This window comes from Chironomus tepperi, unplaced genomic scaffold (genome assembly GCF_022539635.2).
Source record: "Chironomus tepperi strain 1889 unplaced genomic scaffold, CSIRO-AGI_Ctep_v1 contig_73, whole genome shotgun sequence".
Taxonomy (NCBI): domain Eukaryota; kingdom Metazoa; phylum Arthropoda; class Insecta; order Diptera; family Chironomidae; genus Chironomus; species Chironomus tepperi.
Genome location: NW_027226195.1, coordinates 850681 through 868437, shown reverse-complemented (window position 1 = coordinate 868437; position 17757 = coordinate 850681). Strand labels below are relative to the sequence as shown.

Below are 17757 nucleotides of genomic sequence, written 5' to 3'. Positions count from 1 at the left end.
AATTTGAAATAATTCATAGAAAAAGCTTCGAAACTTTTTTTTATATTTTATGTCACTTATCAATCACATTACACAAGTTATCGTTTTAAAAAAATTCAGCTCGCTATTTGATCCACAAAAAAAAAAGTAAATTCCTTATCAATATTTCTATTGAGTGTAATACACAATATTGGTAGTCACTCTTTTTGGTGCTGATTAGATAACTTTTGCATTGTAAAGTAAATACAAATAAACAATTCAACAAAATATATTAGCCGATACAATGAATTTGACACCCTCAGTTCACTTTTTGGTTCAGGTGAGTAAAGAAAAATGGAAAAGTGGAAGAAACAAGTGCTCATAGTGGCAGTGATAATATCAGTTATAAGTGCTGCGCCACATCAATCATCAACATTTGATAGCAGCTATAGATTGCCTAAAACTGTGATTCCTCATTCTTATGATTTATCTTATACAACAAGTGTACATAATCAAGGCATAACAAATTTTGGTGGAGATGTCATAATCAAATTTGAGGTTATTGAAGCTACAGATCTAATTGTCTTGCATAATCGAGGATTGTCGATTGTTGGCGTTCCAAAGATAACAGACATTGATGGAACTGCTTATGGATCATCTCATGACAATGATACAGAACGGGATTTCCTTAAGATTCATACAACAAGTGTCTTACCTATTGGAACTTACTACCTTGATATATCCTTCACCGGAAGACTTAAAACAACAGGCCCAAATGGATTTTATAGATCACAATATCAAGTAGCTGGTGAAATTGAACCAAGGTATTAACTGATAAGAAAATTATCAAATCTGACAGACTTAATCCTTTTTACAATCATATTGTGTAATAGATATCTAGCAGCAACACAATTTGAACCGACTCGTGCACGTGAAGCTTTTCCTTGTTTTGATGGTACTTAACAAATTGCCTTTATTTTAATTTATATCTTATCGATTCTTATTTATGGGTTATTTTGATAGAGCCTGACTTAAGAGCTACTTTTAAATTGGCTATTACTCATGGATTAAATTATACTGCCTTATCAAATACGGACGGTGAAAAAGAAGTCATGTAATAACTTTAAATTGTCGCTTAATGTGATGTCTAATTATTTATGACTGTTTTGATAGTGATACTGAATTGGCAATGACAACATTCAAGGAAACACCTTATATGCCAACTTATTTACTTGCATTTGTGATTTCTGATTTGGGATTTCAACAAATCACAGCTGGGAATGTTAGGCATAGAGTTTTTGCACGACCAGAACATGTTAGTAAGATGCTTACGTTGCCGGGTCTTGCATTTACAAAGGAATATCTGGATGTGCTTGAAAAAACATTTGATTTCAAATATGATGCAACTATTGGAAAAATGGACAGTGTTGCAGTTCCAGATCATGGTAGTGCTATGGAGAACTGGTGAGTAAAGGGTTGAATTCCACAGCATTCATAACCGAAAGACACACGGCTAAGGAATGGCTGGAAATTTAACTTCAGACCAATTCGACTCTGGGCTGATTCTGGATATCATCGAATCTGACTTAAGACCAGAATCACATTAGCTTATTGTCGGATTTTCGGTCATTTCCATAAGGTTTGCCTTTCGGAATACCCATTAAAAATATGCGGAGCTAAGCTGGCTTTCAGCAAGGAATTAGATAATCTTAGTAAAGATTCGGACGGTCATGATCGAATCTTTGCACAGATTCAGCTCACATCCAGAACCATGCACATGCAAAAGTCACGTCAGTCTGGTGTCGGACTTTGGATATTATCCGTCTTGACTATTCAGATTAATAACTCACAATTATTATTATTCTCAGGGGTTTGATTTTATATAAGGAACAATACTTAATATTGGAAGACAATCCTCATCCATATGATATGTATGACGTTATTGGAACTATTTCACATGAAATGTAAGCAGCAAACAAACTATTTAATGAACATTTTCCAAATATTTATTAATCTTATCATCTAGAGCTCATCAGTTCTTTGGAAATGTAGTTACATGCAAATGGTGGGATCAAATTTGGTAAGTATGAGAGCGTTTTAATGCAGAGTTGGCAGGACTCCAATGTGGAGTCCGGACTCCAAATAATAATTTAGTCCGACTCCACAAAGTCCGGAGTTTTCGGACCTTCGGAGTTCAGATTCCAAAGTCCTGCCAACTCTGTTTTAATGTTCAGGAATTCATAAATCATGTCGAGCTCAACTCAACTCAAGTTAGCTATTAGCGCGTAGTATCAATGCAGACGCTTCACTGTTGACAGTCCTTCCAAACCCTAAACCTAGTTTTAGCAATGTGCTCCATGAATAAATTAACTTCATTCGTTGACCAAGACATACTTAGACTCATTACTGCACTCAGAACTCACTAAAAACTGATTCTAATTTAATCAACCTTCTTCCAATTTCTAATATCATGTACTTCATGTGTTTGATTGTTGTTATTGATAACATGCGTTTGCTTTAGAAAATTAGAAAACTTTGCGTACGTAATTTGAAGTTGATAACAGTTTAACAAGTGGCTATTGAGTTTTCAAAAATTTCCGATACCGAGTCTCGAACCTATGGTCGCCGGTTTGCTATAAAATAATTAAATTTCAAATATCAAACCCACTACGTCACCAAGCAACTTCGATTTACAATGATCATGTGCCACAAAATTTGATATATTATTATCAGCCGGCACAGTTATTCGCTGTGACTAATATGCTTAATTATCAACTCGTACAAATTTATCAGAGTGTCGCGACGCCATATCAGGTGTATCAAAAAATGTTTTATGACGCGTGTTTGTGCTTTGTATATTCATTCAACTTCAAACTTGACAATTTACAGTCAATCGAAAGATTATTTAAGTAATATCACTGCCCATTCCTAATTTTCCATTTCTCTATTAGGTTAAATGAAGGATTCGCTACCTGGGTCGAGTTCATGTTGCCAGAACTATCAACAATGTCAAAAAGTTTAAGATTCTATGAAATGTTCAACATTCGTAAGACACACGTCGCATTTCGTGCAGATTCCCTGAAATCAACTCGTCCCATGACACATATGGCCAACACACCATCGGAAATAAGTGACTTATTTGATGATATTGCATATGATAAAGGTGAAGTATTTACAATAAAATGTAGTTGATTGATAAATTAATTCCAAAAACTGATTATAGCTGGTGCCGTCTTAAGAATGTTTCAATATGCAATTGGCGACGACTTATTTATAACTGGCATCAATCAGTACTTAAAAGTCAAGTATGAATGTTTTATTGTCCCTGATTAATTCCTTAATTTCACCAAATATTTTGTGATTTACCAGTCAGTACAAGTCTGTCACATCCGATGATTTGATAACAGCAATTAAAAGTGTCTTGCCTGAGAATTTTGCATTTGATTTTGCGAGAGCTTTCCGATCATGGGAACTTAGTGCTGGATATCCAGTGATTACAGTTAACTTCAATTCTACCAGCAAAGAGTTTGTTTTGACTCAGAAGCGATATTTGTCGGCATCTGAAGAAAGTTCGGAAGTTGATTCAACAAGTTGGTTCATCCCATTAAGTTACACAACTGGAGCTGACCCAGACTTTGAGAACAAAATGTTCACTGACTATTTTGATGACATTTTCCCACAAAAAACAATTTCCACTGAAAATATTCCAGAATTTAATGGAAGTCAGTGGTTTATCTTCAACATCCAGCAACTTGGCTACTATCGAGTCAATTATGATGAAAGCAACTGGAACAAAATAATTCAAATCTTAAACAGCGACAGTTTCGATCAAATTCATGTCCTTAATCGTGCACAACTTATTGATGATGCAATGACTTTTGCATTTGATGGAGTTATTTCCTATGACATTGCATTGGGTATTGTCAGCTATTTAAGACGTGAAACAGATTATATCCCATGGTACACAGCAATGGTTGCAGTCGATAAACTTGATTATATCCTGAAAGGAACTGAACATTATGAAGACTTCCAGAAATTTGTGAGAATTTTAGTCAGAAGGCTGTATGTTGAGCATGACTTTGAAAGAGTCAATTTGCTGTCAAATTCCGAGCAATTGGCAGTTGAACTTGGTATTATGTGGTCATGTAGAGCAGGAGATGAAAGATGCTTGGACAATTCTTACAACAATTTAGTATCAAGGAATATTTCCAAACCATTGGAGATCGCTTACATTTGCAATGGAATGAAAGGTCCAGGCAGACTTGATGAATACAATTATCAGTTTAATAGAATGGACCATTCCGTCGTTCAGACTGAAAGACTTAGAATTATTAATGGATTGTTGTGCTCAAATGATCATGAACTATTGAAGTCTTTTGTATTGACAGCAGTTAATGGTGACACATACTATCGCCGCCACGAAGTTCAAAGAATTCTTGGTGCTGTAACTCAAAAAAGTGAAATCGGACTGGAAGTCTTAATTGAAATCATCGATGAGTATTATAATGCCTTGATTAATCGGTAAGTGCTAATTTTAAGACATTTAATGACATACTTGATTCTTAATGAATTTCCTCAAATAGCACTGACGACGGATCAATCGATGGCTTGCTTGCAGGAGCTTCAAGTCGTATCTCAACTGATAAAGATGAAAAACTCATAATGGATCTGCTGACAAGACTTGAAAGGAGTGGAAAACCTGTTAAACCAGAAACAAAAGATAAAATCGTAAAGAACATCAAATTCAACAAGGACTGGGCATCAAGTCATAAGGCTGATACTGCATCTTTGTTTATCCACAATGCCTTGAAAACACTAAATGATTTCAGCAATGTTTTGAGACTTCCAAAAATTGCAAGACCTGAACATTATAGCATTTATCTTGATGTCAGCAACCTTGATACTGGAGCACTTCCATACACAGGAGAAGTCAAGATTGATGTCAGAATTTTGGAAGTTACTGATAGAATCCTTCTACACTCAAAGGATCATGTAATTAATGAGATTATTGTCACTGACAAGATTTCAATGCAGTCCATTCAAATCCTCGACTTCTATCAAAACCATGACGTAGATACATTGGCTATTTTTTTCGTTGAATTCCTTCCAGTCAACAAAATCATTGAAGTCAGTATCACATATTCAGCTGAATTACTGACAGAAATTGATGGATTTTATCGAGATTCCTACGTTGAATTTGATGAAAATCAATCCCCAAAGACTAAATACCTGGCAACAACTCAATTCCAAGCAGTTGAAGCTCGTCGGGCTTTCCCATGTTTCGATGGTGAGACTTAATGTTAAGATTGATGATCAGCATTGAAAATTCAATAAATTTAATTTCAGAACCTGAATTCAGAACAGAATTTGAAGTCACAATTCGTCATCCATCAACATACAATGCTGTATCCAATGCACCAGTCAATATGAGAAACGAAAAGTGAGTCATACTCTTTATAATTCCATTAAGAATGTATCTAAATTACCCAAAATTACATTTCAGTGACGACGGCACGGCAGACACAATTTTCAATCCAACAGCTAAGATGAGCACATACTTATTGGCATTCTTGGTGTCTGACTTCACTTTTCTTTCAAATGAAGGCTCAAGAGAAGTAGGAGAAGCACTTCAAAGCATCTACACAAGACCTGGAAAGGAAATGAATGCAAAATATGGTTTAGAAAATTCTGTGAAGCTTTTGAATGAACTTGAAAAATTCGGAGGAATGAAATTCAGCTTGCCGAAGCTTGATTCAGGTGCGATTCCCGGCAAAGGTGGTGGAATGGAAAATTGGTAATTTAAGTGATGAATTTCTTGTTAAAGCAGTTGAAATGAATAATTTTTAACTTTTAGGGGTTTGGTTCTATATCGTGAAGAAGCTTTAGTCTATGAAGATGATGACGAAGATATTGCACATGACTTAATGCAGAGAGGTGTGAGGCTGATTGCTCATGAAGTGTAAGTAATTATTAATGGCTAAAACTGGATCAATCAGCACAAGTTGTTAATATTAGCCAGGTGGCGGCCACATGACCCTCAATGCACAATAATTTTTATGGCAATTGACATAAAAATTGTCTCTTGGACGTCATATGGCATCCGCTTGGACTTCATGAATGATTCATGCTGATCAGGACAAGTTCGAAGTCGACTCAACTTCGTTTGAAATTCAATTCGACATAAAGCTCTACTTAAACCTTGTAAAATTCACTTAAACTGTATTTTTAGTGTCCACATGTTCTTTGGAAACTTAGTAACAGGTAAGATCATTCAAATCCCACTAATCTCATCACTTCCTAACTATATTCTCAATTTCTCCAATTACAGCTGAATGGTGGAATTATCTTTGGTGAGTAAACAGTCATAAAAGTATCATAAACCGTCCTTAATCTTACTTATCATTAAGGCTTAACGAGGGTTTCGCCACATACGTCATGTATCATATCACAGACTTATTGTACCCTGATTGGAACATGAAACAATTTTATTTAAGAAACATTATGTTATCTTATGCATTTTTAACTGATGCCTCCGAACATACTCGATCAATGTCGTCGGAATTGATTACAATTGATGACATTAATGACTCGTTTGATGATATCGCTTATGATAAAGGTAAATTGGAAGTATAACTATTGTTTTTGGTTCTTATCTTAATTGCTCAAATTAGAGCCATTGTCTAGAAATTAAATTGTATTTGATTTGATTACAGCAAGTTGTGTGTTGAGGATGATGCATTATACATTTGGCGATGACATTTTTAGAGATGCAATCAACAGATATCTCATGGAAAAGTAAGTTTATTGCATTAAGTCATTGATAAGCTTTTAAAATCCAAATCATTTCAGCCAATATCAATCAGTTACATCAGATGATCTTATTGCTGCATTCCAAGAAGTCCTTGACAGTCGTTTCCTTCCATATGACTTTAAACGCATCTTTAGAACTTGGGAAGATCAAGAAGGATTCCCACTCATCTCGGTTCATTTCCATCCAACTGACTCAACATTCCATCTCACTCAGGAACGATTCTTTGACAATAAAACAAGAAATGTCAATGACACAAGTAGCTGGTTCATTCCACTCAATTATGGAACTGCATCGAATATCGATTTTGAAGATACAAGTCCATCTCATTTCTTCCCTAATGGAGAAGGAAATAGCTTTTCATTTATGGATTTAACTTATGATGGTGAGGAATGGTTCATCTTTAACAAGCAGCAGGTTGGATACTATCGAGTCAATTATGGTGCAAAGAATTGGAATGCATTGACAAAAGCCTTGAACAGTGAAGAATTTAAGAAGATCCACATTGCCAACAGAGTTCAGTTGATTGATGATGCTTTCAGACTTGCTACTGCTGGATATATTGACCTCCAGATTCCATATGAGATTTTGTTGTATTTGAGACAAGAAACTGACTTCTTTGCATGGGATATTGGATTCGAGCATTTACTTGACATGTTTGAAGTCTTTGGACCACATAATGAAGCATTAAATGTAAGTTTATGGCATCTAAAATCATGCAGTTCAACTAACTTTTCCTTAATTTTCAGCTTTTCCTGTACCATATGTCTAAAACCTTCTACAACCACTATGAATTATCTGGCAAGGAATCAATTCCACAAGAAACCATGCCTGAACGCTATGGACGCCAAATTGCTATTCTTATTGCATGTAGATCCGGAAATGAAGATTGCATTCGAGACGTTATCAAAATTGGTTCCAAAGATGCTCGAGGAGAACAAAGAATCCCACCAGGATTGGAAGAAGAAATTCTCTGCAACTATTTCAGGCACACAGAAGATCGTGATGAGTTCATCAATGTCTTCAATCGAATGAATAAACTTTATGAGCCATCGACATCAAGATATAAGTCAAGACTGATTCGTGCTCTTGCTTGTACCAAAAATTATGAATATCTTTATGCATACCTTGAAACTTCCCTTGGAATGCACGAAAATAACGTCAATTATACTCGATCTGAAAAACGTTCAATCTTTAATGAGGTAGCTGCCAACCCTATTGGTATGGGTGCCATTTTTGAACTGATTGAGAATTATCAAGGACAGGAACTACCAAGTAGCTATGGTTGGTCATGGTCAACTATTTTCAAAAATATTGCTAGTTCTGTCTACACAGATCAACAAAGATACATATTCTTAGAGCATATGGGTAATGTTAACTATACTGGAATGCTTAGACAAGATATTGATGCTGGCATAAACGCTGCTGATGAAAATATCAACAACCAAGGAAAGGCAGCATTCTCTAATCAAATGGACCTTATTGTTGAGCTATTAAATAGAGAATTTTTAGAAGAAACAACAACGGTATCAACAACCACAACAACAGAACCAACAACAACTACAACAGAACCAACAACAACTACAACAGAACCAACAACAACTACAACAGAACCAACAACAACAACGACATTACCAACAACAACTACAACAGAACCAACAACTACAGCAGAACCAACAACAACTACAGCAGAACCAACAACAACAACAACATTGCCAACGACACCACCTACAACAGAATCGACAACTGCAGAACCGACGCCATCACCAACAACAGAACCAACAACGACAACAACGGTACCAACAACGACAACAACAGAACCAACAACGACAACAACAACAACGGAACCATCAACAACAACAGAACCAACAACGACAACAACGGAACCAACAACAACAACAACGGAGCCAACAACAACGACATCAACAACAACCGAACCACCTACCACCACTCCAGACAGTGCTTCATCTATTAAAATCAGTATTATTTCATTTATATTAGTAATCACATTAGGAATAGTCATACATCACTAATTTGTTAGCCAAATTTAATGGAACCATATCCTTCGTTTATGTAATTAAAGTGAATTAAACGAAATTTTAATAAAAATTGTTTAATTGAACCGACATTTTTTTTGAAAAACTTCCGTGTGGAACAGGGATTGACTGTTTATTTTGTTGTGAACTTGATGTATGTGTAGCTTGTTAAAGTCACAGATACTTGTCAAGTTTATTACTGGATGTGCAATTAATCAAATTCAATTGATCTAATTCGCATTTATTAATCCCAGAGTGTGGATTAGGGGTTTCAATCCCGGGATCCCGCATCCCGGACGTTTTTCCGGTCCCATTTAATTTTAAAAAAATTAAAAATAACACGTTTAAAAATCATGTAGTATGTCACTACATAACTGATCTAATAATTCCTACCACAATTTTAGGATTGAGATTTTGTCCCGGGATTGAAACCCCTAGTGTGGATTTCTCAAAAACGACTGTTAATTTTTTTCAAAAAATTTTCAAATTTTTTTTGACCGTTACTTATATTTTTATTTTATATTTTCTTCATAACGTAAATTTTTATTTTAAAATAAATTGAGTTCGAAATGTTCGATTTCTTCGACAATAAAATGTCGAAAAATTCGAATTTGAGACGGCCACACTCTGATTCATCCTGAACGGGAATAGAACCTTGAAACTCACAATTGCCGGTCAACTGCTCAAATATCTTCTTTTCAGGCACATTTGATGTCTTATCAGTCATTGAACTCATCAAATTAAATCTTGTCCTAGGTTATGATAGAAAAGCCAAAGCTTTTGATTGATAGCTGATATCATGACGAGCTTTAACACACTTCAGTCTATCTATACATGAAAGTCACTTTAGATTAGGCTTACTAATCTCAAAAGCAATACAATCATATACAATTTGGGAATATATATCCACACAATGACTTTAACACCCTCAGTTCGCTCTTTGGTTCAGGTGAGTAAAGGAACAAAATGGAAAAATGGAAAATACAAGTGGTCATAGTGGCAGTGATAATATCAGTTATAAGTGCTGCGCCTCATAAACCATCAACATTTGATAGCAGCTATAGATTGCCTAAAACTGTGATTCCTCATTCTTATGAATTGTCTTTAAAATCGGAAGTACATTTACAAGGAAATACAAATTATGAAGGAACTGTGAAAATTGAGGTGGAAGTGCTTGAAGATACGGATGTTGTGACTCTACATAGCAGTAAACTAACAATCGGACAGCTTAACATTTTGCATCAAAATGGAACAATCGTTAGTCAAGCACAAAGTCATACTTTTGACATCGAAAGAGATTTTTTGCAAATTTACACTTCAGACCTGCTTCTGAAAGGACAAACATATTTCTTGGAAATCAGCTTTAATGGCAATCTCGAAACCAAAACCACAAGTGGATTTTATAGATCGCAATATCAAGTAGCAGGCGAAATTTCACCAAGGTATGTACTGATAAGAAAATAATCCAAATAAACAGTCCATTAAGTAATTCCTGATAATCTAACTTACTAGATATTTAGCCGCAACACAATTGAAGCCTACGCAGGCCCGTGAAGCTTTTCCTTGTTTTGATGGTACTTTAATGGTTATCAATATTAGTGTGAATTTATTAACTATCTAATCATTAATTCCTATAGAGCCGGAATATAAGGCGACTTACAAAATAAGCATTACACATGGATCAGATTATCATGCCTTATCACATACAGTTGGCGAGACAGTGGATGATATGTAATTATATTTAACAAGGGTCAGACACTCGAATGTACTTACTGTACTTACTGTACTTACTGTGCTTACTGTACTTATTGTACTTACTGTACTTATTGTACTTACTGTATTTACTGTACTTACTGTACTTACAGTACTTATTGTACTTACTGTACTTATTGTACTTACTGTGCTTGCTGTACTTGCTGTACTTACTGTACTTACTGTACTTACTGTACTTACTGTACTTACTGTACTTACTGTATTTACTGTACTTACTATACATAATGTACTTACTGTACTTACTGTACTTACTGTACTTACTGTACTTACTGTACTTACTGTACTTACTGTACTTACTGTACTTACTGTACTTACTGTACTTACTGTACTTACTGTACTTACTGTACTTACTGTACTTACTGTACTTACTGTACTTACTGTACTTACTGCACTTATTGTACTTACTGGAAGCATTGTACTGTACTTTTGGAGTGTCTAACCCTGGATATTTAATCAGCAAACAATATTACTTAATAATTTTATGGACCATTTAATAGCGGCGATGGATATTCAGTCACAACGTTTAGTGAAACACCAAAAATGCCAATTTATTCAGTTGGATTTGTTATATCTGATTTGGATTATTATGAATATCCAGGAAAGCGGAGATACAGAGTTTATGCTAGAAGCGAACATTTGGATAAGAATTTTACAGTACTTCCACTGGTTTATTCGATTAACTTCCTTGAGACATTGGAAGAGACATTTTCATTCAATTATAGCGAAGTTATTGGAAAATCAGATAATGTAGCACTTCCAGATCATGTTAGTGCTATTGAAAATTGGTAAGTACAGTTCTAATTCCGTTAATATTACTCTAAAATGGGATATATTTCTCTACAGGGGAGTGAGTTTGTATAAAGAACAGTTCTTCGTTCTGGAAGATCAGCCACATCCTGAAGATTTGTACAATCTGGTTACATCAATTGCTCATTCAATGTAAGTTCATAACAGATATCTAAATCAGTGACTCAATGTCGGTCAAAAGCCTTCAAATAACTAAATGGACTGTATTTTGTGTTCTGTTCCTATTTAGATCTCATCAGTTCTTTGGAAATGTAGTTACATGCAAATGGTGGGATCAAATTTGGTAAGTTTAGCTACTTAAAAGCACATGGCGTCAAAGAGTCGGATTCTTGGAAGTGTCACGTTGTTCTGAGGACAATACTTACTGACGTCATGTGCTTTTCGGGTTGCTAACTTCTATTTTCTCCACAGGCTCAATGAAGGATTCGCAACATGGCTTGAACACAAACTTCCAGAAATCTCAAGCATGACAAGTGCCATGAAATTCGAAGACTTCTACAACATCCGTAAAACTCATGTTGTATTCCGAATGGATTCATTAGAATCAACACGACCAATTGCAACTGATGGAAATACTCCTTCGGAAATTATGGCATTACTTGATGAAATCAATTATGACAAACGTAAGTGACTTAAAGCTGAATAATATCCATTTATGAATTACATATTAATTTGTTGCAGCTGGTGCTATTCTAAGAATGTTCTTAAATTCGATGGGAGAAGTTCCATTCACAAAGGCAATTTCCAAATATATAAGTACCTAGTAAGTCATAAAGATTTTATGCTAATTCCAACTAATTTATGTCTGTTAATTCCTCAGTCAGTATGAATCAGTAACTTCTGAAGACTTGCTCACCATCCTTGAAGAGTTTTTGCCTGAATCACTCAACATTAACTTCAAGCATGCATTCCGCACTTGGGAAATGAATAAAGGATATCCAATGATTACAGTCAACTTTAATTCTACCAACAAAGAGTTCATTGTGACTCAGAAGCGATATTTGTCAGCATCTGAAGAAAGTTCGGAAGTTGATTCAACAAGTTGGTTCATTCCGCTAAGTTACACAACTGGAGCTAATCCAAACTTTGAGAACAAAATGTTCACTGATTATTTTGTTGATGGACATCCTCAAAAAACAATTTCCACTGAAAATATTCCAGAATTTGATGGAAGTCAGTGGTTCATCTTCAACATCCAGCAACTCGGCTACTATCGAGTCAATTACGATGAAAGTAACTGGAACAAAATCATTCAAATCCTCAACAGCGACAATTATGATCAAATTCATGTCCTTAATCGTGCACAGCTTATCGATGATGCAATGACTTTTGCATTTGATGGTGTTATTTCCTATGACATTGCATTAGGTATTGTCAGCTATTTAAGACGTGAAACAGATTACATTCCATGGTACACAGCAATGGTTGCATTCGATAAACTTGATTACATCCTTAAAGGAACTGAACACTATGAAGACTTCCAGAAATTTGTGAAAATTTTAGTCAGAAGACTGTATGTTGAGCATGACTTTAATGAAATCAATAGCTTAACACCTACTGAACAATTAGCAGTGGAACTAGCGATTGACATGTTGTGCCGACTTAGTGATGAAAAATGCTTAGAAAATGCATACAATAACATGAAATCTAGAAGTTTGCTTAAGCCTTTAGAGACTACATACATCTGTAATGGAATGAAAGGAACAGGAAGAGCTGATGAATATGAACATTTATTCGACAGAATGGACAACTCCATCCTACATACTGAAAGACTTAGAATCATAAATGGACTGTTGTGCTCTAATGATCCGGAACTATTGAAAAAGTTTATTTTAACAGCCATTGATGGTCAAACATTCTACAGAGAACAGGAAATCTACTCAGTTCTTGAAGGTGCCGTAAAAAGAAGTTCAATTGGATTGGAAGTTCTTGGAGAAATTATTGATGCAAATTATTATCAAATTATTGAACGGTAAGTACAATTTAATTAAATTTTAAGGCAGTAAAGTTCTGAATTTACAATTTGTAGCTCTGATCCTGGATTCATCGATGGACTTCTCATAGGAGCTTCAAGTCGTATATCAACAGCAAAGGATGAAAAACTGATCATGGATATTTTAACAAGACTTGAAAATAGATCCAAAGCTATCAATCAAGAAACAAAAGATAAAATCTTAAAGAACATAAAATTCAACAAGGACTGGGCAACAAGCTCCAAAGCTAACACTGCATCTGTTTACATCCACAATGCCTTGAAATCATTTGATGAATTTGGAAATGCTTTAAGACTTCCAAAGTTAGTTAAACCTGAACATTATAGCATTTATCTTGATGTCAGCAACCTTGATACTGGAGCACTTCCATACACAGGAGAAGTCAAGATTGATGTGAGAATTTTGGAAGTAACTGATAGAATCCTTCTTCACTCGAAAGATCATGAAATTAATGAAATCACTGTCACCGACAAAAGCTCAATGCAGTCCATTCGAATTATCGACTTCTATCAAAACCACGACGTAGACACATTGGCAATTTACTTCATTGACTCAATTCCAGTAGACACAATCATTGAAATTGACATAAAATATTCTGCAAATCTGCTAACAACGATATATGATGGATTTTTCCGGGACTCTTATATTGAATTCGATGCGAATCAGTCGCCAAAGACCAAATACTTGGCAACAACTCAATTCCAAGCTGTTGAAGCTCGTCGAGCTTTCCCATGCTTTGATGGTGAGACTTAATGTTAAGATTGATGATCAGCATTGAAATTTCGATGAATTTTATTACAGAACCTGAATTCAGAACAGAATTTGAAGTTACAATTCGTCATCCATCGACATACAATGCTGTATCCAATGCACCAGTTAATACTACAAATGCAAAGTGAGTCGAACTCTTTTAATTCCATTAAGGAAGAGTATAAAATACCCAAAATTACATTTCAGTGACGACGGCACAACAGACACAATTTTCAATCCAACAGCTAAGATGAGCACATACTTATTAGCATTCTTAGTGTCTGACTTCACATACCTTTCAAATAATGACACAAGGATTGACGGAGAAGCACTTCAAAGCATCTACACAAGACCTGGAAAGGAAATGAATGCAAGATATGGTTTAGAAAATTCTGTGAAGCTTTTGAATGAACTTGAAAAATTCGGAGGAATGAAGTTTAACTTGCCGAAGCTTGATTCAGGTGCAATTCCCGGTAAAGGAGGTGGAATGGAGAATTGGTAAGTTTAGTGACGAATCTCTTGTTAAAGCAAAATTGGCAGGATTTTAATGTGGAGGCGCTTCCACTTGATTCCGGACGTTTGGAGTCCAGGCTCTCAAAGTCCTGCTAACTCTGGTTGAAAATAATAATTTTTGTCTTTTAGGGGTTTGATTATATATCGTGAGGAAGCTTTGGTGTACGAAGATGATGAAGATGAAATATCACATGACTTGATGCAGAGAGGTGTAAGGCTGATTGCTCATGAATTGTAGGCTTAATTTTGAAATAATCTGCAGTTTTGCTAATAAATTCTATTTTTAGAGCACACATGTTTTTCGGTGATTTAGTGACAGGTATGTAGGAATACTTTGAGTAGAGAAACCATCCTTAATTCCGAAATATTCTTAAATTTCAGCAAAATGGTGGAATTACCTATGGTAAATAAATATTCAATCCTTACCTAACATTATATCAACAATCTCTTTATCATCCAGGCTCAACGAAGGATTCGCCACATTTATGGCATACTACCTCACAGATCAGATCTATCCAGAATGGCAAATGAATCAATTTTACCAAAAGAATGTCATGCTTTTCTATGCTTTCCGAACGGATGCATCTGAGAGCACCCATACAATGTCATCGGATCTGCTCACAGTTGAAGAGATTAATAACTCATTTGATGATATAACTTACGATAAAGCAGGATGTGTATTGAGGATGTTGAACTATACTTTAGGTGACGAGACTTTTAAGGATGCAGTCAACAGTTATCTAACCAAAAAGTAAGTCTTAAATGAGTAAAAATTCAATAAATCCTTAATAACTTCAATTCATTGCAGTCAATATGGATCAGTTACATCAGATGAACTTATTGCTGCATTCCAAGAAGTCATTGACAGTCGTTCTCTTCCATATGACTTCAAACGCATCTTTAGAACTTGGGAAAATCAAGAAGGATTTCCACTCGTCAGTGTTCATTTCCATCCAACTGACTCGACATTCCATCTCACTCAGGAACGATTCTTTGACAATAAAACAAGAAATGTCAATGACACAAGTAGCTGGTTCATTCCACTCAATTATGGAACAGCATCAAATATCGATTTTGAAGAGACAAGTCCATCTCATTTCTTCCTTGATGGAGAAGGAAATAGCTTTTCATTTATGGATCTAACGTATGATGGCGAGGAATGGTTCATCTTTAACAAGCAGCAGGTCGGATATTATCGAGTCAATTATGGTGCAAAGAATTGGAATGCATTGATAAAAGCCTTAAATAGTGAAAAATTCGAGAAAATTCATATATCCAATAGAGTTCAGTTGATTGATGACAGTCTTAATCTTGCATTTGCTGGATATATTGACATGGAAGTTCCATATGAAATTTTGTTGTATTTGAGACATGAAACTGATTATTTTGCATGGGATGTTGCTATGGACTACTTTAATAGAATGTTTGATGCTTATGGACCTAGAAATGAGATTCTTAATGTAAGTTGAAGGATTTTATGCTGTTTTAATTCTTAATTTTCCATATTTTCTAGACATTCGTGTACCATCTGTCCAAAACCTTCTATAATCATTATGAACTGTCTGACAAAGAAGCTATTCCAAAAGAAGAACTTCCAGTTCGTTATGGCAGACAATTAGCCAACGCCATAGCTTGTAGATCTGGAAATGAAGAGTGTATTCGAGATGCAATTAAATTTGGTGCAATGGATGCTCGAGGAGAACAAAGAATCCCACCAGGATTGGAAGAAGAGATTCTCTGCAATTATTTCAGGCACACAGAAGATCGTGATGAGTTCATCAATGTCTTCAACAGAATGAATAAACTTTATGAACCATCGACATCTAGATATAAGTCAAGACTGATTGCTGCTCTTGCCTGTACCAAAAATTCAGAATATTTGTATGAGTTCCTTGAAACTTCCCTTGGTATGCATAATAATAACGTCAATTACACACTGGCTGAAAAACGAGCAATCTTTAATGGCGTCCTTAAGAATCCAAATGGAATGTTTGCAGCTTTTCAACTTATTAAAAATTATAAAGGACAAGAAATACCATCCAGCTATGGCTGGTCGTGGATCGAAATTTTGAAAAATATTGCCAATTTTATATACACAGAATCAGATCAATTCCGTTTCATCGAGCATGTTGTGAGTATTAACAACACCGGAATTACTAAAGAAGACATTGAAATAGCTGTTATGGCCACAAGTAAACATTTACGTGAACAGGAGCAGCCTCTAATCTCAAAACAAATGAGTTTGATTGTAAGACTTCTTAAGAGGGAATTTGAGGTAACAACACCAGCTCCTGACACTACAACAACAGAAGTTGCACCTACAAGTTCAGATCCCACTCTTGGATCGTCATCAACAGAAGTTCCAACAACAACACCAGACAGTGGATCAAGTTTGAAAATTAGTATTGTTGCATTTGTTGTGGCTATTTGGGTTGGATTGAGAGTTTAGTTGAATAGGAATTGATGTTGAGGTTGAAGGACTTGTTAGGATTAGTTGGGAATTAAGTGATGACTTACTAGCTTCTCTGAGTGGACAAAAATATGTTATAACTAGTTAAAGGAAAATTAATGTCTGATTAATGCTTTGGTGTGCAACATTTTTCGTGTCTCGGAAACAAACACTATGCGCCACGACACACATGTTGCTCAGCACTGATCTAATTAAACAAAGTAACGAGCAACATTTTCTGTGTCACACAACAAACACTATGTGACACGACACATAGATTGTTCACCATTGGTCCAGTTAATGTAGTTGTGGGAAACTTTGTTTGTGTCACGGCACAAAAAATATGTTTAACGACACACAGGTTGCTCAGCACTGGTTTAGTTGAAGAAGTAGCGGGCAACGTTTTTTGTATCACGACACAGACTCTGTGTGTTACGACACATAGGTTGTTCACCACTAGTCCAGTTAGTACATTTGTGGGCAACCTTGTTTATGTCACAGCACACAGCAGCCTAAGAGCAATATTTAGGTCAAACCCGTGTGCCACATCTCACAGGTTGGCCACCACTGATCTAATAACTAGTTCTAACAGCCTTTTGTCCACCCAACTTCACAAATTAATAATAAAACCCACAAATTTTCTCCAAATTTTTTCGTCTTTATTTCTGA

The 17757-nt window shown here is 35.5% G+C and overlaps 2 protein-coding genes across 2 annotated transcripts; both read left to right on the top strand.

The window, feature by feature from the left end:
- Positions 1–294: 294 nt before the first annotated feature.
- On the top strand, positions 295–13358 carry LOC139101028 (putative aminopeptidase-2). Its single transcript, XM_070653891.1, has 28 exons — positions 295–782; positions 852–913; positions 982–1072; positions 1132–1422; positions 1827–1922; positions 1985–2038; positions 2910–3121; positions 3182–3263; positions 3328–4479; positions 4542–5245; positions 5305–5398; positions 5462–5752; positions 5813–5917; positions 6188–6219; positions 6287–6308; positions 6366–6574; positions 6672–6753; positions 6808–7459; positions 7516–8789; positions 9762–10244; positions 10315–10376; positions 10440–10533; positions 11073–11360; positions 11419–11514; positions 11612–11665; positions 11794–12005; positions 12064–12145; positions 12203–13358. The coding sequence occupies exons 1-28, from the start codon at positions 313–315 to the stop codon at positions 13356–13358; spliced, it is 8502 nt and encodes a 2833-aa protein (XP_070509992.1). The 5' UTR covers positions 295–312.
- A 58-nt stretch (positions 13359–13416) lies between these two features.
- On the top strand, positions 13417–17736 carry LOC139100888 (aminopeptidase N-like). The gene is made up of 9 exons (XM_070653662.1): positions 13417–14118; positions 14178–14271; positions 14334–14624; positions 14769–14873; positions 14927–14958; positions 15021–15042; positions 15100–15390; positions 15448–16099; positions 16153–17736. The coding sequence occupies exons 1-9, from the start codon at positions 13491–13493 to the stop codon at positions 17086–17088; spliced, it is 3051 nt and encodes a 1016-aa protein (XP_070509763.1). The 5' UTR covers positions 13417–13490; the 3' UTR covers positions 17089–17736.
- Positions 17737–17757: the final 21 nt, after the last annotated feature.

Coding starts and splice junctions, on each gene's coding strand:
- LOC139100888 (XM_070653662.1), top strand. CDS start 13,491: ATGGATATTTTAACAAGACTTGAAAATAGATCCAAAGCTATCAATCAA. Junction 14,272..14,333: donor GTTAATACTACAAATGCAAA/GTGAGTCGAACT, acceptor ATTACATTTCAG/TGACGACGGCACAACAGACA. Junction 15,043..15,099: donor AAATGGTGGAATTACCTATG/GTAAATAAATAT, acceptor TTTATCATCCAG/GCTCAACGAAGGATTCGCCA.
- LOC139101028 (XM_070653891.1), top strand. CDS start 313: ATGGAAAAGTGGAAGAAACAAGTGCTCATAGTGGCAGTGATAATATCA. Junction 4,480..4,541: donor TATAATGCCTTGATTAATCG/GTAAGTGCTAAT, acceptor TTCCTCAAATAG/CACTGACGACGGATCAATCG. Junction 12,006..12,063: donor TGAAATCAATTATGACAAAC/GTAAGTGACTTA, acceptor AATTTGTTGCAG/CTGGTGCTATTCTAAGAATG.